This window comes from Rhinoraja longicauda, chromosome 28 (assembly GCF_053455715.1).
Source record: "Rhinoraja longicauda isolate Sanriku21f chromosome 28, sRhiLon1.1, whole genome shotgun sequence".
In the NCBI taxonomy this organism is placed as follows: domain Eukaryota; kingdom Metazoa; phylum Chordata; class Chondrichthyes; order Rajiformes; family Arhynchobatidae; genus Rhinoraja; species Rhinoraja longicauda.
The window spans coordinates 29,987,724-30,008,185 of NC_135980.1; the positions used below are offsets into that span (position 1 = coordinate 29,987,724).

At 48.5% G+C, this 20,462-nt stretch overlaps 2 protein-coding genes across 2 annotated transcripts; both read left to right on the forward strand.

Annotated features, from left to right (window-relative positions):
• The first annotated feature begins 296 nt into the window (after positions 1-296).
• Positions 297-6,011, forward strand: LOC144607108 (uncharacterized). The gene is made up of 4 exons (XM_078423718.1): positions 297-581; positions 1,631-1,709; positions 2,390-2,501; positions 4,352-6,011. The coding sequence occupies exons 1-4, from the start codon at positions 438-440 to the stop codon at positions 4,353-4,355; spliced, it is 339 nt and encodes a 112-aa protein (XP_078279844.1). The 5' UTR covers positions 297-437; the 3' UTR covers positions 4,356-6,011.
• Positions 6,012-11,687: 5,676 nt separating this feature from the next.
• Positions 11,688-20,440, forward strand: LOC144607140 (uncharacterized). The gene is made up of 5 exons (XM_078423765.1): positions 11,688-11,940; positions 15,702-15,762; positions 16,826-16,937; positions 17,594-17,707; positions 19,479-20,440. The coding sequence occupies exons 1-4, from the start codon at positions 11,776-11,778 to the stop codon at positions 17,703-17,705; spliced, it is 450 nt and encodes a 149-aa protein (XP_078279891.1). The 5' UTR covers positions 11,688-11,775; the 3' UTR covers positions 17,706-17,707; positions 19,479-20,440.
• The last annotated feature ends 22 nt before the right edge of the window (positions 20,441-20,462 follow it).

Here is a 20,462-nt window from a genome sequence, read left to right on the forward strand (position 1 = left end):
TTGATAGACGAGATACTTTCTGCATTTTAATGGTATCATCACACACACTGCTCCCCTACAACACTGATTACACTGCGAACGGCGGGTTTTGTTGACTAAATTGGCGGACTACACATCAGTCTAGGCGCTTTCAACGGAGTGGTCCAACTTGCTCCTCCAGTATTTTGTTCCCCAGCCAGTCTCTCAGTGTTGTTTGGACCTGCAGACAGATTTCAAGTCAACCTCTCCTGGCTCTATGTTTTACTTTCAATTTCATTTCCGACTCTGAAGAGATTTGTTTCCCAATGTACTGCATCTGCAGCTCCTTGCGACATATGTAATGTGTCAGTGGGCGTCAGGGACCATTGTGGGGCTGGGCTGGAACAAGCGAGGAGACGCGGGCGGACACCTCCTGCAAACTTCAAGCGGCTCAGCACTTGGTTTGTTTTGCTGAAGGGATGCTGCCGGCGGCCAGAAGAATGCAGAGTGTTGTGATCTCTCGCCTGCTCCAGCGACCGTGCTCGCTGACCGCCCTGGTGTTCTTCGGCCTCCTGCTGTTGTTCAATGTCCTTGCCGGGGAGCTGGTCAAGATGCGGGGGCAGGTAACGGGGCTGCGAGAAAAAGCCGGCGATGGAGGGCCACACTAGTGGACACTGTAGTGAGTGGGGCCTACACTAGTGGACACTGTAGTGAGCGCTACACTAGTGGACACTATAGTGAGGGGGGGCCTACACTAGTGGACACTATAATGAGGGGCCTACACTAGTGTACACTATAATGAGGGGGCCTACACTAGTGGACACTATAGTGAGTGCTACACTAGTGGACACTATAGTGAGGGGGGCCTACACTAGTGGACACTATAATGAGGGGCCTACTCTAGTGTACACTATAGTGAGGGGGCCTACACTGGTGGACACTATAGTGAGCTCTACACTAGTGGACACTATAGTGAGCTCTACACTAGTGGACACTATAGTGAGGGGGGGCTACACTAGTGGACACTATAGTGAGCGCTACACTGGTGGACACTATAGTGAGGGGGCCTACACTAGTGGACACTCTTGTGAGGGGCTACACTAGTGGGCACTATAGTGAGGGGGGAGCTACACTAGTGGGCACTGTAGTGAGGGGGGGCTACACTAGTGGGCACTATAGTGAGGGGGGCTACACTAGTGGGCACTATAGTGAGGGAACTACACCGAGTCCGCACCGACCGGTGATCCCCACACACTAGCACTATCACACACTCGTGACAATTTACAATGATACTAAGCCACCAATTAACCTAAAAAAACCCTGTACGTCTTTGGAGTTTAGTTTATTATCGCGTGTACCGAGGTACAATGAACAGCTTTTGTTGCGCTAACCAGTCAGCGGAAAGACAACACACGATTACAATCGAGCCGTTTACAGTGTACAAAAATACATGATAAGGGAATAACGTTTAGTGCAAGATAAAGCCAGTAAAGTCTTATTATAAGATAGTTCGAGGGTCTCCAATGAGGTAGATGGTAGTTCAGGACCGCGCTCTGATGGTTGGTAGGATGGTTCAGTTGTCTGATAACAGCTGGGAAAAAACTGAACTACTTTAGAGAAAGGCACATTATTTTTTTACTTTTCAGTTTTTTTCTTATCTCCTTTTAAACAGATATCTGCTCAGAATGAAATGATCAAAAAACTGCAAGATCAGAACCGGGACTTGCAACCACAAATGGACAAATTGCAAGGTCAGCTCAACAACAATTTCATTTGCATAGCACCTTGGAGAATGAATGTTCCTACGTACCAGAGAGAAATATATATGTTGAATAAACTTTGCTGCTGAGCTAGTGAGTCAGAGAAGAGGGTCATAAGTTCATAAGTGATAGGAGCAGAATTAGGCCATCTTTAGTCAGAGGGTGGTGAATCTGTGGAATTCTTTGCCACAGACGGCTGTGGAGGCCAAGTCAGTGGATATTTTTAAGGCAGAGATAGATAGATTCTCGATTAGTGCATGTGTCAGAGGTTGTGGGGAGAAGGCAGGAGAATGTGGTTGGGAGGGAGAGATAGATCAGCCATGATTGAATGGCAGAGTGGACTTGATGGGCCTAATGGCCTAATTCTACTCCTATCACTTATGACCTTAAGTCTAATCCGCCATTCAATCGCGGCTGATCTATCTCTCCCTCTCAGTCCCATTCTCCTGCCTTCTCCCCGTAACCCCATGACACCCGCACACTTGTCACACCTGACACAAGGAGGTCACAGATGGGGTCATACAGCGTGGAACCCAGCCCTTCGGGAGGGGGATGGTGTTTTAAAACTCATCGGGAAGCACTGAAAAATCCAGGGGGGGGCAAAGATTCAGCTCAAAGAAGCTCCATCCTTTCTCTCCAAATCCACAATCTTCAAACTCTCATTTTGACAGGTAACCTTCAGCACTGCCAGGCAGAGAGCGGGATGCATGGACAACTGGTACGAGGATTAGAGGACAGTTTGGAAGACTGTCAACAGCGAAACTCAGACCTTCACTATTCTCCGTGAGTCCCTGTGTCATTTAAAATAGAATTTGACTCTGGGTACCATTGGATACCTTTGGAAAAGAAGAGAAGTCGGCATGAAGCAGGAACAGGGGACTGACTGGCAAAGGGTAGTGTTTAGTTTAGTTTAGCGATACAGCAGAGAAGCAGGCCCACCGAGGCCGTGCTGACTGGTGATCGCACTTACACCAGTCCCATCCAACACACAGTCGGGACAGTTTACGGAAACCAATTAACCGACAACCCTGCATGTTTTTGGAATGTTGGAGGAGACCGGAGCGCTAGGGCGACGCGGTGGTGCAGCGGTAGAGTTGCTGCCTGAGACCCGGGTTCGATCCTGACCATGGGTTCCGTCTGCACGTTGTTTGAAAGTTCTTCCCGCGTGGGGTTTTCTCCGGGCGCTCCGGTTTCCTCACACATCCCAAGGACGTGTAGGTTTGCAGGTTAATGTAAGGTTGTGAATTGTCCCTGATATGTGAGAAAGTGCTGGTGCACGAGGTGAACACTGGCTGGCATGGACTCGGTGGGCCGAAGGACCTGTTTCCACGTTGTGTCTCTAAACTAAAACCCAAGCAGTCACAGAGAGAACATACAAACTCCGTGCAGACAGCACCCGTAGTCAGGATCAAGCCCAGTAAGTGCCGTAAGGCAGCAACCCTACCGCTACGCCACCGTGCCGCCCGTAATGGGTTATGGAGGGAATTGCCCTGTGAGTTTGGATGACTAAAGGCCAGACCAGATCAGAGCGGCACGGTGGCGCAGCAGTAGAGTTGTTGCCTTACAGCTAATGCAGCGCCAGAGACCCGGGTTCCATCCCGACTACGGGCGCTGTCTGTACGCAGTTTATACGTTCCCCCCGTGGTTTTTCTCCGATATTTTCGGTTTCCTCCCACACTCCAAAGACGTGCGGGTTTGTAGGTTAAATGGCTTGGTAAATGAAAAAATTGTCCCTAGTACAGGTATGGGGGTATGGGGAGAAGGCAGAAACGGGGGACTGATTGAGAATGATCAGCCATGATCATATTGAATGGCGGTGCTGGCTCAAAGGGCCGAATGGCCTCCTCCTGCACCTATTGTCTATTGTCTATAGTGTGTGTAGGATAGTGTTCGTGTGCGGGGATCGCTGGTCAGCGCGGACCCGGTGGACCAAAAGGGCCCGTTTCCGCGCTGTATCTCTAAACTAAATTAAACGCAACAAATATATATATATATATATACACGCACACATACTGTGGATACAGTAGAGTTCTATTGTTTGCAAATGCCTAATCTGCTTCCATGACTTTTAAAATAAAACAAAAGGAGATACAGCTCGTGGAGGTGGAATTAAAATTAACAGAGAAAGACCTTTCTCAGTAAGATCTTTCATCAACCTCCATTTTATAATAATTGGAAGTTAATTCAGAATTACCTGCATTTATTTCTTCCAGACACGACTGCCAGGGTCAATCATGCAAATCACAGGATAATAACATGCTGTGGTACATTTTGGCTTTTGTTTTGGGCTTGTTCCTGGGTTGTGGCCTAGCCTGTTGCTCCAAATGGCACAAAGGGTAAGTTGAAGCAGGCATGGGTCAACCTATGCACAGTGGGTGGGAAATAAAGGCAGGGGGTGTGTGAGGCAGGGGCTGTATCTCTAAACTAAACTAAGATGCTGGTTTACACCGACGATAGACACAAAGTGCTGGAGCAGTAACTCAGCGGGTTAGGCAGCATCTCTGGAGGGAAAGGATGGGTGACGTTTCGGGTCGGGACCCTTCCTCAGACTGGGGGGAGGGAGGTTATGCGATGGAGCGGTGATAGGAAAATAAAAATGTCTGAATAACTTGTTGTGTCCTTTAAATCCCAAGGTAGATGATGAAAGTTGGACAACTCCAGTCTGAAGGGCAGGGAGCGGTTGGTGGTTATAAACAGAACGATGATCCTCGAGAACTTTATAGTGACGATCTTTCCCCACTTCTGGTTCTGCTCCACATTAATGGTTATGTTGTGGGGAGAGTGGCCAGGGATACCACAGCAATGGCCAGCATCCTTGGCACGCCCTTCTTCAATGAGTTTGCAATGAAACATAGAAAATAGGTGCAGGAGGTGGTCATTTGGCCCTTCGAGCCAGCGCCGCCATTCATTGTGATCATGGCTGATCATCCACAATCAGTAACCCGTGCCTGCCTTCTCCCCATATCCCTTGATTCCGCTAGCCCCTAGAGCTGTATCTAACTCTCTTTTCAATTCCTCCATTGAATCGGCCCCCACTGCCTTCTGTGGCAGAGAATTCCACAAATTCACAACTCCCTGGGTGAGTAAGTTTCTTCTCACCTCAGTTTTAAATGGCCTCCCCATTATTCTTAGACTGTGTGGCCCCTAGTTCTGGACTCACCCAACATTGGGAACATTCTTCCTGCATCCAGCTTGTCTTGGCTCTTGGTCCTCCAAAATATTCCAAATGGAATTTAAAGGGTTGTCCAGTCCTTTTATAATTTTATACGCCTCTGTAAGATCCCCTCTCATCCTTCTAAACTCCAGTGAATACAAGCCCAGTCTTTGAGACTGCAAACCAGGCTTGGTTGGGTGATGTGGAGATGCGTAGAGGCATGGGACATAGAATGGGACGACCAACTGTGGATATCGGTCCCGTTCCCCAGCCTGCCCCATTATAGACCTTACACCTCATCTCCACCCTTCCCTGTACCCACATCACACTGCCCCCTGCATTGTTACACTAACGCTGCAATCACTGCAAACTACAACTAATCCTCCCGTTCACCAACGCTACTGACCGATTATCACAAAAGATAGACATCAAATGCTGGAGTAATTGCTGCCTCCTCCAATCTCTGGCCTCTCGGTGATGGCACGCCCAGATACTCTTTCCCAGGGTACTCGCGATGCCGAGACCTTGGATAGACACCCAGTGCTGGAGCGACCGAAGATAACAGAGCAGAGCAAGATAGACCACTCCACCTTAAAAACCGTAGTAGGTCACGGCGCCATTTTAGTCGGCAGAAACATTTTAAAAGAAAAATAACAAAAATCTGTCAGTTGATAGATTAGATATATTCTGCATTTTTATGGTATCATCACACATACTGTTCCCCCAAAACACTGCTTACACTGCGAGAGGCAGAGCGAACGGCGGGGTTTGCTTACTAAAATGGTGGCTGTTCGACTCCTTGGCGTACTACACTTCAGTATAGGCGATTTAGACGGAGTGGTCCATCTTGCTCCTCTAGAATCTTTGGGAGTGACTCAGCGGGTCAGGCAGCATCTCCGGAGAAAAGGATTAGGTGATGTTTCGGGTCGAGACCCTTCTTCAGACCGAGAGAGAGATGCTCCCTGACCCACTGAGTTACTCCGACATTTGGCGTCTACCTTCCATGTAGACCAGCATCTGCAGCTCCTTCTCACACGTTCAATTAACATTTCTGCTGTTTCCATGCTAAGTGTGATTTGTTCCTGGTCCATACCTTCAGCGGCTATGGATTTAATGTGTGTGTATGTGTGTTTTTAAAATTCTGATTCAATTCATAATAAAATATATCATGATTTTTTAAAAAAACACAGGGTCACAAATCAGATTTTCTTGCTTCCATTTTATTAGAAGTCCTGTTATTGTTATTTAATTTAATGGGCATGAATGTCACGGTGGTGCAGCGGTAGAGTTGCTGCCTCACAGCGCCAGAGACCCGGGATCGATCCCGACTACGGGCGCTGTCTGCACGGAGTTTATACTTTCTCCCCGTGACCGCGTGGGTTTTCTCCGGGCGCTCCGGTTTCCTCCCACACTCCAAAGACGTGCAGGTGTGTATAAGTTAATTGGCCATGGTAAAATTGTAAATTGTCCCTAGTGTGTGTAGGATAGTGCTTGTTTACGGGGTGACCGCTGGTCGGTGTGGACTCGGTGGGACGGAGTTTCTGCGCGGTATTTCTAAACCTGAAGCCAGCAGGCAGAGCTTTGTATTGGTGACGTTTCGGGTCAGGACCCTTGTTCAAACTTACCGATCCACATTGAGTCAGTCTGAAGTTGGGTCCTGACCCGAAACGTCACACGTCCCACGTTGAATCCTTCATGTGAACCTGGCGGCAGACTATCCTGGCAACAGGCCACCCGCAGAAACAATAGACAACAGACAACAGGTGCAGGAGGAGGCCATTCGGCCCTTTGAGCCAGCACCACCATTCAATGTGATCATGGCTGATCATTCTCAATCAGTACCCCGTTCCTGCCTTCTCCCCATACCCCCTGACTCCGCTATCCTTAAGAGCTCTATCTAGCTCTCTCTTGAATGCATTCAGAGAATTGGCCACCACTGCCTTCTGAGGCAGAGGATTCCATAGATTCACAACTCTCTGACTAAAAATGTTTTTCCTCATCTCTGTTCTAAATGGCCTACCCCTTAATCTTAAACTGTGGCCCCTGGTTCTGGACTCCCCCAACATTGGGAACATGTTTCCTGCCTCTAACGTGTCCAACCCCTTAATAATCTTATATGTTTCGATAAGATCCCCAGGAGAGGTGAAGCCGCCGAACCCGGAGACTGGGGACCAGAGGGGAGGGCGGTGGGGTTGGTGGGCGATGGACGCTGGACAAGGGGATGGTTGGAAGGACTGGAGGTCTGACCTTCCGCACCCTGGAGCTCGGCTCGGTCTGGAGAGAGAGCTAGATAGAGCTCTTAAGGATAGCGGAGTCAGGGGGTATGGGGAGAAGGCAGGAACGGGGTACCGATTGAGAATGATCAGCCATGATCATATTGAATGGCGGTGCTGACTCGAAGGGCCGAATGGCCTCCTCCTGCACCTATTGTCTATTGGTAATCCAGTATAATCGAGTAACTAGAACCCACAGCTCTAGAGGTCACACCATCCCTAGCCGTCCTGGCCTGAGGTACTCTGTTGCCGGCCCTGATTTGTCCTGGGTTTTTTCTTGCTTCCAGTCCCCACCCCCTGTGAGTAAAAATATGTTGCATGGCTCACAGAAAAAACACCGATGAGACACCACTTCTTGTATGCCAGAGATACGGAGATAGTACGGTTGATTTAGCTAAAGCTGCAAGCCACAGTAAAGACTACAACTGCCTTCTAGAGGGGACGGCTAACGGTTTCTGAAGAAATGAAACTCAGCTTAGGAAAACACATTAAAAGGTTGTTCGTCACAAGATAGGCGGAGTATGTGTCACGCGGAAAGGTTGTCTGTCTCTGCCTATAGAGACTGACTGAATGTAACCAAGTCAGGCGAGACTCATACAGATGCTGGTTCTCTGTGAGACACTCCCTCATAAGAGAATAAAATCAGGCAACCGTTGAGTAACTAACAACTAAGTGTGGACACTGAATTTATTTATCCACACCCCCCCCCCCCCTCACTCTCTCCCACCATCATCTGAAGAAGGGTCCCGACCTGAAACGTCACCTATCCATTTCCCCCCGAGATGCTGCCTGTCCCGCTGAGTTACTCCGGCACTTTGTGTCTGTATTTAGTATTTACAATCTTTAGTTGTTTCCAAATATAAACTTCTCTCCCCTCAATGCATTTCTTCAAAGTGACGACGCTGAACAAGGGTTGTTTGTACCTCACAACTCCGCTTTGATTTCACCGTGGTCTGAGCCTTGTGAGACGCGCTGAGGGATCACTGAGATGGTGTGAAGTCTTCTCCATCTGGAACCTCTTAGACAATAGACAAAGGGTGCAGGAGTAGGCCATTCGGCCCTTTGAGCCAGCACCGCTATTCACCGTGATCATGGCTGTTCATGCACAATCAGTACCCCGTTCCTGGCTTCTCACCTTACCCCCCGACTCCGCTATCATTATCTTCGTTGGATCTCTACTGTTGTACTGGGTACAGTCACCTACTATCTGTGGGCCAGCGGTAGAGTTGCTATCTTACACCACCAGGAACCCAGGTTCGATAGTTGGTACGTCCCTGTGATCGCGTGGGTCCAAATGGATAAATGACGTTTCTCCCTGTGACCGCGTGGGTTTTCTCCGGTTTTGTCCCACACTGCAAGGACGTGCAGGTTAGTGGGTTGGAAAGGGATGAGTGACGTTTCGGGTCGTTATCCTTCTTCAGCTTGTCAGGCAGTATCTGTATATTTACATACATGTTTACATATACTGTTGTGTTGCTGCAAGTAAGACTTTCATTGTTCTATCTGGGACACGTGACAATAAAACACTCTTGACTCTCGATCCAAGAAGAAAGAAATATTATCAGTCAATGATCATTTGTCAGAGACAGAAAAAAAGAAATACAAGATATTAAAGACAGTACAATCGTTACGGACTACACTGCATTAGATCCCTGTTTGTAGATGGCCTTAGTTCTATGACTCATAAGTCAAGAGCAGAGGAAATAGAAACTAAAGTCTTTCTAATAAAAGATAATTACTTCAACAAATGTGAGGACTTTTGAATGTCACTTAAAAATGCAAGCTTGTTTAGTTTAGTTTAGTTTCGAGATACAGCACGGAAATAGGCCCTTCGGCCCACCGTGTCTGTGCAGACCAACGATCTCCGCACATTAATACTACCCTACAACACACACTAGGGACATTTGTTTAGGGGATCTTATAGAAACTTACAAAATTCATAAGGGGTTGGACAGGCTAGATGCAGGAAGATTGTTCCTGATGTTGGGGAAGTCCAGGACAAGGGGTCACAGTTTAAGGATAAGGGGGAAGTCTTTTAGGACCGAGATGAGAAAGTTTTTTTTCACACAGAGAGTGGTGAACCTGTGGAATTCTCTGCCACAGAAGGTAGTTGAGGCCAGTTCATGGGCTATATTTAAGAGGGAGTTAGATGTGGCCCTTGTGGCTAAAGGGGTCAGGGGGTATGGAGAGAAGGCAGGTACAGGATACTGAGTTGGGTGATCAGCCATGATCATATTGAATGGCGGTGCAGGCTCGAAGGGCCAAATGGCCTACTCCTGCACCTATTTTCTATGTCTATGTTTCTATGTTTACATTTACACCAAGCCAATCAACCTACAAACCTGCACGTCTTTGGAGTGTGGGAGGAAACCGCACGGGTCACAAGGAGAATGTGCAAACTCCGTTCAGACAGCACCTGTAGTCGGAATGGAACCCGGCGCCGTCAGGCAGCAGTTCTACCGCTGCGCCACCGTGCCGCCCCACTGTGTTCTCTCTGGGACATCTATATACTAAAACTCTCGTTTGTTTGTTTGTTTGTTTGTTTGTTCCTGAACTACAGTCAAATCGGTACACGATAGCGCACCAGTTTTAGGCCCACCTTACTCACCGCCTTCCCTTTGGTGCTAGTGGAAGAAGTTTCATTGAAATCGGTGTTATATTTTTTAAGTTATTCACATTTTAAAGTTTAAATCTATCTCCTGGGGAGGGAGGGGGTGGAGAGAGGGAGAGGAGGGAGGACAAGGTGGGGGGTTGAGGGGGATGGAGAGGGGATGGGGAGGGGAGGGGGAGAGGGGAGGGGAGGGGGGAGTGGGGGAAGGAGAGGAGGCGGCACCAATGCAGGAGAGGTTTGGGCCCAACGGGTCCACTTGGTCTAGTATGACGATAAAACACGAGTGACTCTTGATCCATGAAGAGAGGCATATTCTCAGTCAATGATTATTTATCAGAGACAGAAAAAAAGAAATATGAGAGATTTAAGATAGTATGATCTTTACAGACTATATTGCAACATGACTGGAGACAGCCTAGATTCTATGACTCGCAAATCAAGAGCAGAGGAAACAGAGACCAACTCTAATAAAAGAAGATAAATGACTGCAAAATAAAACGTGTAAGAAAATAACTGCAGATGCTGGTACAAATCGAAGGTATTTATTCGCAAAATGCTGGAGTAACTCAGCGGGTCAGGCAGCATCCTTCTCTCCTGAGATGCTGCCTGACCTGCTGAGTTACTCCAGCATTTTGTGAATAAATACCTTCAAAATAAAAAGTGATGTCTATTGCTTGTCATTCAAAATTGAAAGCTTGTTGGGTGGGGAATTTCCCAATCTCCACACGTCACCTGGCGATCGTGTTGTCACTACATGAGCCTGCAGCAAGTACACAGAGTGCGGCAAGACAGGGGAAGACCAAAGAGAACACAACAAATGGGTTGTGATCAGGTAGAATTTGAGGGACGATTAAACGGACAAATGGAGGTCATTGTGGGATGAGAAAAGTCAATCTCAACAAGGTGCAAATGGAACTAGCATACTCCAATTGTGATGGTCATAGAGTTGTACATAGTCATGGAGTCATAGAGACATGGAGGCACACATAGTCATAGAGTTGTACATCGTCATAGAGACATGGAGACATTGTTAGAGACTCATAGAGTCAAAGAGGCAAAGTGTCATGCAGTATAGAAACAGGCCCTTCGGTCCAACTTGCCCACACCGGCCAACATGCCCCAGCTACACCAGTCCCACCTGCCTGCGTTTGGTCCATATCCCCCCAAACCTGTCCTATCCATGTACCTGTCCAACTGTTTCTTAAACAATGGGATAGTCCCAGCCTCAACTACCTCCTCTGGCAGCTCGTTCCATACACCCCACCACCCTCTGTGTGAAAAAGTTACCCCTCAGATTCCTATTAAATCGTGTATAAAATCATGATGTATAAAATCATGGGAGGAATAGAGCAGGTAGACACACACACAGTCTCTTGCCCAGAGTGGGTGTGGGGTCGACATCATCTTGGCATTTCACCCCACCGCCCGGGCATTCAAAATCAAACGATGAGTTGGACAAAGTTCAGGAACAAGCAAGCAAACAAACGACAGTTTAGTATATATATGTAAAACACTTTGAATTGCCTTGTTGCTGAAATGTGCTATGAAAATAAACTTGTCTTGCCTTGCCCTGCCCTGCCTGTCCCTCTGAGTTACTCCAGCATTTGTGTCTACCTGCCGGGAGGAGGTAGTTGAGGCTGGGACTGTCAACAAGTGGCTTTAGACTGGTACATGGATAAGGACAGGTATGGAGGGAGATATGGGTCAAATGCAGGCAGGGGGGGGGGGGACGACGACGACGACGACGACTAGTGTAGGCGGCGTTATCTCGAGATCTTCGTGGAGGTCATTATTGTGGAGTTCAAAATCAGATCGATAATGTGGGATGATTGGGAACGAATGTGGTTTCAAACTCCGTGTGGGGGGTTTCCCGAGTGACTTGGCCAATACGGCAGGAACCCGATCAGACCAGAAACAAACGCATCCGCGGGAGAAACACGTGATTTCCAATAAGTTATGATAGGATTTCTACTTCACAGTTAACAAAGAAACTGGCTCCAGTGGAGCAACTCCCCAATCATGGGTTGGCCGGCGAGCGAGGAGGACGCGAGCGCGAAGAAGTGGAGACGGGGAGTGGGACTATGTCTTCTAGGCTGTTTGGTGGGTGTGGTGGGTATTGGGATAGGCTGGGGTCTACATCACTCTGACATTCCACCCCACTGCCCGGGCAATCAAAATCAAACGGTGAGTTGAGCAGAGATGTTGCCTTGATCTGTAGGGGGGGGGGGGGGGGGAACTCTGCAGATGCCGGTTAAAATCGACGGTGGACACAAAATGCTGGAGTAACTCAGCGTCTCTGGGGAGAGAAGGAAAGGGTGACGCTTCAGACAAGTCTGAAGAAGGGTCTCGACCCGAAACGTCGCCCAATCCTTCTCTCTCCAGAGATGCTGCCCGACCCGCTGAGTAACTGCAGCATCTTGTGTCTTTCTCCAGAGATGCTGCCCGACCCGCTGAGTAACTGCAGCATCTTGTGTCTTTCTCCAGAGATGCTGCCCGACCCCCTGAGTAACTCCAACATCTTGTGTCTTTCTCCAGAGATGCTGCCCGACCCCCTGAGTAACTCCAGCATCTTGTGTCTTTCTCCAGTGATGCTGCCCGACCCCCTGAGTAACTCCAACATCTTGTGTCTTTCTCCAGAGATGCTGCCCGACCCCCTGAGTAACTCCAGCATCTTGTGTCTTTCTCCAGAGATGCTGCCCGACCCCCTGAGTAACTGCAGCATCTTGTGTCTATCTTCAGTGTAAACCTGCTTCTGCATTTTATTCCTGCACTGCTCTGAAGTGACCCGGCGTGTAGACCTGGCAACTGCGGTTCTTGCTGAACTGGGTTGGTTCTCCACATGGATTTTGTGTGATGTTCATTTATTGAACTTTTGTTTTAAAAAAAAAAAGTTAATTCTGTGTTGTTTTTTTGGTGGCGGTTTGTGAATTCAGTCAGGGGGGGATTTCCGTGACACCCACTGCCTTAAGGACAGCGCGACTCGATAAACAATCATGTTGTCCATCAAGGCAAATACTGCAGATAATTGGGAATGTGACATTAAAGCAGCAGGCGGTGGAAGCGGCGGTGGAGACCCCGGGCTCCATCCCAACCACGGGTGCTTGTCTGTACCTTCTCTCCCCGAGACCGCGTGGGTTTCCACCGGGCGCTCCCGCCACCCCACTCTGCAGTTTTCCCAGCCGCTCGCTCGTTTGTACGTGGGGGGGAGTGGTACATTAGTCAAAGATAAGACGCAAAATTAAAGCTGGAGTAACTGAGCGGCGACAGGTAGCGGCATCTTCTTGTCTCCACCCGACACGTCGCCTATTTCTTCCCTCCAGAGATGCTGCCCGTCCCGCTGTGTTACTCCGGCTTTATGGGGTCAAACCTCGGTCTAAACCAGCACCTGCGGTTCCTCCTGCTAAACCTAATACGCTTGTCAGCGGAGGAGGGCCGAGGGACTTGGAAATTAGACATTTAATACAACCCAGCCAAATCACTGGCATAGTTTGCGATTAACTGCAAGCCAAGCACAAACCCCTTGTGTCCAGACCCACCACAAGTGGAGTCGCCGCCTTCCCAGCCCCACAGACCCGGGTTCCATCCCGACCGCGGCTGCTGTCTGTCCGGTGTTTGTACCTTCTCCCCGTGGCCCGCGTGGGTTTTCCCCGTGCGCTCCGGCTTCCCCCCACACTCCAAAGACGTGCTGTGCAGGTTTGTAGGTTAATTGGCCACTTGTTAGAAGTGACAATTGTCCCCAGCGTGTGTGTAGGATAGTGTTAGTTGCGGGGGTCAGTGTGGACTCAGTGGGCCGAAGGGCCTGTTTCCGCGCTGTATCTAAACTACCTGACAGGCTGCAAAAACAAAAACAAAAAACTGTTTATTCCTGTTCTTTGTTTTTAATTTTCAATGCGTGTTGATATATTAGTCTGGGTTAGGATAATATGCCGAAGGTCATAAGGAATAGGAGTAGAATGAGGCCATTTGGCCCATCAAATCCACTCCGCCATTCAATGCTGGTTGATCTATCTCTCCCTCCTAACCCCATTCCCCTGCCTTCTCCCCATAACCTCAATCTGTTTATATCCAATCTGCTTTACATTCTGGAGCTTAGTGTGCTGTGCTCTAACAAGCTCACTGACCTGATGAATGAGTCTGCAATAAAAACCTGTGTCTTCTTAACTTGGAAGAGGACAATAGAGTTGATATTTCAGGCGTAGGAAGGAACCGCAGATGCTGGTTGACACCAAAGATAAACACAAAGTACTGGAGGAACTCAGCGGGTCAGGCAGCAGGATAGCACGCAATAAAAGCTTTCCACTGTACCTCGGTGCATGTGTGACCATAAACTAAATTCAAACTCATCTCTGGAGTAAAAGGAGTAGGCGACGTTTCGGATCGAGACCCTTCTTCAGACTGAGAGTCACAGAGGGGGAACAGTGAGAGAGGGAGGATGGTGCAGAACTCATCGGAGAGAGGAGGAGAACTTCTTCACAGTAGACACACCATGAGGAGGAATCACAGTGGAGCGGACAGAATGGGTGGGAAGGAACTGCAGACGCTGGTTTACACCCAAGATGGACGCAAAATGCTGGAGTAACTCAGCGGGACAGGCAGCATCTGTGGAGAGAAGGAATGGGTGACGTTTCGGGTCGAGACTCTTCTTCAGACTGAGAGTCTGAACCTACTAACCTTGTGTGGGAAGGATCTGCAGATGCTGGTTTACTGGACTGGAGAAGGGTCTCGGCCCAAAAGGTCACCCATTCCTTCTCTCCCAAGATGCTGCCTGACCTGCTGAGTTACTCCAGCACTCTGTGAAATGTCACCCATCTCTTCTCTCCAGAGATGCTGCCTGTCCCGCTGAGTTACTCCAGCACTCTGTGAAACGTCACCTATCCATGTTCTCCAGAGATGCTGCCTGTCCCGCTGAGTTACTCCAGCACTCTGTGAAACGTCACCTATCCATGTTCTCCAGAGATGCTGCCTGTCCCGCTGAGTTACTCCAGCACTGTATCTATCTTCGGCGATGTTTCGGGCCGCCTCTGTTTTCTCTGCACAAGCGCAGCTTGGCCAGCTGAACACCATTTCCTGTTTTTGTTCTGTGAATCGTCATGTCTTTACCTTGGCACAGACACAGTTTCGTTGTGAGTGGTGCAAGGCATTTAGTTCCCAGTCAGTGCTAACTCAGTGCATCTCAACACAGCTCCCTGGGAAGAGATAGAACTAATGTTCACAGGGTTCACACTGAGGGTTAAAGATAAATTAGCCTTTGTGCCGGTGGACGTGACCAATGGCTTAGTTTAGTTTCGAGACACAGTGTGGAAACAGGCCCTTCGGCCCACCGAGTCCACACTGACCAGCGATCCCCGCACGTTAACACTATCCTACACACCCAAGGGATAATTTACACACTTATACTTAATAATAATAATAATAATGCATTACATTTATATAGCGCTTTTCAAACACTCAAAGACGCTTTACAGGGATTTATAGAACATAGAGAAGTGAATAAATAGATAAATAAGTAAACGAACAGAGAAAGTTACTTGCCAATTAACCTACAAACCCGTACGACTTTGGAGTGTGGGAGGAGACTGAAAATCTTGGCGCAAACCCACGCAGGTCACGGGGAGAACGTACAAACTCCGTACAGACAGCACCCGTAGTCGAGATGGAACGCGGGTCTCTGGCGCTGTGAGGCAGCAACTCTACCGCTGCGCCACCGTGCCGTCAGAGTCAGCAGAAGGGTCTCGACCCGGAATGTCACCCATTTCTTTTCTCCAGAGATGCTGCCTGACCCGCTGAGTTACTCCAGCACTCTGTGAAACGTCACCTATCCATGTTCTCCACAGATGCTGAGTTACTCCAGCACTCTGTGTCTAAACAATGTCTTCGATGCACTTGACCCATGAGGTATCTTTGACGCGTCCATAATCCATGACACGGCTATGTTTTGCTTCTAGGTTATAGGGGAGAATGAGGAGAGGGTGAGACAGCTCCAAAACACCATCGCTAACCTGACTGGTAAGCATGACCAACATATTTACAATACAGACGACCGCTCTTAGCTTAGTGTAGTTTAGAAATACAGCGCGGAAACATGCCCTTCGGCCCATCGAGTCCGCACCGACCTTGCGATCCCGGCATACTTACACTACAACCTACAAACCTGTACGTCCTTTGGAGTGTGGGAGGAAACCGAAGATCTCAGAGAAAACCCATGCAGGTCACGGTGAGAACGTATAAACTCCGTATAGACAGCACCCGTAGTCAGGATGGAACCCGGGACTCTGGCGCTGTGAGGCAGCAACTCTACCGCTGTGCCACCGTGCCGCACGATTATTATATTGTATTGTATATTGCATTATTATTATTGTGTGACCTGTGTGGGGTCGGCAAAATGGATAAACCGGGAAGGCTATCGAACCAAGTGTGCCGGAAAACCAACGGTGATTTTGATGGCCCCCCCCACACCTGCTCGGTTCACACCTCAGGTAGACACAGAGTGCTGGAGCAACTCAGCGGGTCAGGCAGCATCTCTGGAGAACAAAGATGGGTGACATTTAGGGGTTGGGACCTTTCTTCAGAAACCTGGCCTGAAAAGGCCCCTATCCATGTTCTCCAGAGATGCTGCCTGACCCGTTGAGTTACTCCAGCACCCTGTGAAAAGTCCCCTATTCTTTTTTCTCCAGAGATGCTGCCTGACCCACTGAGTTACTCCAGCACCCTGTGAAACGTCACCTATCCATGTTCTCCAGAGATGCTGCCTGACCCGCTGAGTTACTCCAGCACCCTGTGAAACGTCACCTATCCATGTTCTCCACAGATGCTGCCTGACCCGCTGAGTTACTCCAGCACCCTGTGAAACGTCACCTATCCATGTTCTCCACAGATGCTGCCTGACCCGCTGAGTTACTCCAGCACTCTGTGTCTAACTTGGGTGTGAACCTGCATCTCCTGTTCCGTTGTACACAAGTTCACACTAAGGTCTCTCTCCTTTCCTCAGTATCCTCTTCCATTTGGTACACTTGTAAAATGTCTGGACTTTCCTTCGGTCTGTGTTAATGGCGATAATTGTGCTCGGCAGCAACGGCTCAGAGATACAAAAGCCAGTTGAAGGAGTGTGAGGGAAGTCTGGCCAGAAGCACTGAACAACTAACGATGAAGTCTGGGAAGCTCAGCGAGTGTACACAGGAGAGGTTAGTGACAACAAAGCCCACTTGCATGGGATTTACACCTGGACCTCCCTGTGATCTAATGCCATAGAGTGATACAGCGTGGAAACAGGCCCTTCGGCCCAACTTGCCCACACCAGTCAACATTTCCCAGCTACATTAGTCCCACTTGCCTGCGCTTGGTCCATATCCCTCCAAACCTGTCCTATCCATGTACCTGTCTAATTGTTTCTTAGACGTTGGGATAGTCCCAGCCTCAACTACCTCCTCTGGCAGCTCGTTCCATACACCCACCACCCTCTGTGTGTAAAAGTTACCCCTCGGATTCCTATTAAATCTTTTGCCCTTCACCTTAAACCTATGTCTTCTGGTCCTCGATTCCCCTACTCTGGGCAAGAGACTCTGTGCACTGACCTGATCTATTCCTCTCATGATTTTGTACACCTCTATAAGCTCAGCCCTCATCCTCGTGCGCTCCAAGGAATAGAGTCCCAGCCTGCTCAACCTCTTCCTAAAGCTCACACCCTCTAGTCCTGGCAACATCCTCGTAAATCTTTTCTGAACCCTTTCAAGCTTCACAATATCTTTCCTAAAACATGGTGCTCAGAACTGATCACAATATTCACCAGCGTCTTATACAACTGCGACATGATCTTTTTTTCCAAAATCTTCTTTTCCAGAGGGAAATGTAACCAGGATCTCCAGGCGTGTAACCACGTGAGCACTTTACACAAGAAACATCCCTGGTGGGTCATGGTCTCCATCTTGTCCGCCATGCTGCTATACAGTTAGAGGTAAGCATCCTCGTATCCAGCGATTTTCCCCTTCCAACCATAACCTCAGAGGGTGCAACGTAGAGTTGCTGCCTAACAGAGCTCGCGTGTTCGATCCCGACCACGGGTGCTGTCTGTGTGGAGTTTGTACATTCTCCCCGTGACCTGCGTGGGTTTTCTCTGGGATCTTCGGTTTCCTCCCACACTCCAAATATGTGCAGGTTGTTGTTGTTGTTCGTCCTTTGGTTGGAAGATGACCATGACTTCACTTTCAGTTGGAGGATTGGTGACTGTGGGTCCCAATCCGGGCCCGTCTGTTCTCTGCTGCACGGGCTCCTGTGGTGAGCTTGCTACGCCAGGTTGGACGGTCCAGAGCAAGAGACTCCCAAGTGCTGAGGTTGATGTCCAAGTCTTTGAGGGACACTTTGAGGCAGTCCTTAAACCGTTTCTTCTGTCCTCCTACTGAGCGCTTGCCCTGACACAGTTCTCCATACAGAAACTGTTTTGGCAGTTGATTCCCGGGTGTTCTGATGACATGGCCTGCCCATCTGGCTTGGGCTTTCCGTAGGAGGGTGTGGACGCTGGGGATTCCGGCCCGTTCCAAGACCTTTGTGTCGGGAATTTTGTCCTGCCACCTGATGTGAAGGAGTCTGTGTAGGCAGCTCAAGTGAAAGTGGTTGAGCTGTTTGGCAGGTACTAATTGGCTTGATAAATGTAAACATTGTCCTTTGTGTGTGGGATAGTGTTAATGTGCGGGGATCGCAGGTCGGCGCGGACCCGATGGGCCGAAGGGTCTGTTTCCGTGCTGTATCTCTAAACTAAACAGCCTTGAGCATTGAGCAAACATCAGGTGTCTGAAATGAGTATTAGTTTGTATATTAATGTAACAAAACTGGACACAGTCCAGACTATATACACAAACCAACCCCTCTAACAACTCTTCAACAACCCAACAACTCTCGCCAACTTCTACAGATGCACCATAAAAAGCATTTTATCATCAGGATGCATCACAGCGTGGTCTGGGAACAGCTCCATCCAAGACCCACAAGAAATTGTAGAGAGTTGTGGACGCAGCCCAGACCATCACGCAAACCAACCTCCCTTCCACTGACTCCATCTACACCTCACGCTGTCTCGGCAAGGCCAGCAGCATAATCAAGGACCAGTCTCACCCTGGCCACTCCCTCTTCTCCCCTCTCCCAATGGGCAAAAGGTACAGAAGTGTGAAAACGCACACCTCCAGATTCAGGGACAGTTTCTTCCCGGCTGTTATCAGGCAACTGAACCGTCCTCTCACCAACTAGAGAGTGGATGTGAAAAGAATGTTTCCACTCGTGGGAGAATCTAGGACCAGAGGGCACAGACTCAGAATAAAAGGACGTACCTTTAGAAAGGAGACGAGGAGGAAATTCTTTAGCCAGAGGGTGGTGAATCTGTGGATTTCATTGCCACAGGTAGCTGTGGAAGTCATCACTGTGGTATTTTTTAAGCAGAGATGGACAGATTCTTACAGGTGTTGAAGGTTATGGGGAGAAGGCAGGAGAGTGGGGCTTGGAGGGAGAGGCTGATCAGCCACGATTGAATGGCGGAGTAGACTCGATGGGCCGAATGGCCTAATTCTACTCCTATGACTGATGAAAATAATTGAAAAAACTATTGTCAGTCCCGTGGGAAAATTTGAGGAGAGGGTGGGACTAACTAGAATGGGTCAGAGCAACACAAACTCTCCGCATAATGTGGTCTGCTCTGCACAGCTCTACAATTTTAAAACTTTTTGTCTCGTTTTTAGGATCGCCACTCTAATTGTACCAACTGGAACAGAGCAAGATATTTTGAATTATCGTCAGCTTTCTGCATCGAAAATCTGCATCGAAAATCTGCGCTAACCATGTCTGACTGTCCAAGGTTCCCTGAAGCCAACTCAGCCAGTATAACACTCAGAACATGATGGGCATTTTTTTTAAAGTAATTGCTGATGCTGGGAATCTAATATAAAACTGCAAACACTGGAAACTCCCAAAATCCGAAAATGCTCAAGTGTCCATTGAGGTTCTGAAATAGTATCTTTAACCTGAGATGTTAACTATTAATTGTGTTAATCGAAACTGTTAAAATGATTAGATTCTTGATTAGTGTGGGTGTCAGGGGTGATGGGGGAGAAGGCAGGAGAATGGGGTTAGGAGGGAGAGATAGATCAGCCATGATTGAATGGCGGAGTAGACTTGATGGGCCGAATGGCCCGATTCTGCTCCTATCCCTAATGACTGTAACCAGAGAGGGTGGTGAATTCTTAGCACCAAAGGGCTGTGGAAGGTGGAGTGGTGGAAGTAATTCCAGAGGAGGAAGATATCTTTTTGGGGAATCGAGGACCATGGGCTGGCTCGGTGTGAAACCTTGGCCAGACCAGCCGGAAGATAGACACAAGATGCTGGAGTAGCTCAGCGGGGCAGGCAGCATCTCTGGAGAGAAGGAATGGGTGACGTTTCGGGTCGAGGCCGACCCTTCTTCAGATGGCAGACCAGCCAAGTTCAGACACGATCACACTGAATAGTAAAGCATGCTCCTTGCTTATATTTTCACGTGTTTCAATTTTTCATCATCTGCATTATTTAAAAAATAATAATTTCCATGCTGATGTGAGGGATTCAGGGATATTACTGGCATCAGGGAAACTGGTTTATGGAATGTATTTATTCTCAGGTTATTAAATTGTTTTATGTAATGTAAAAAATGGTCAGAATCAATGGTTAGTAAGGAATCTGCTTTGCAATAA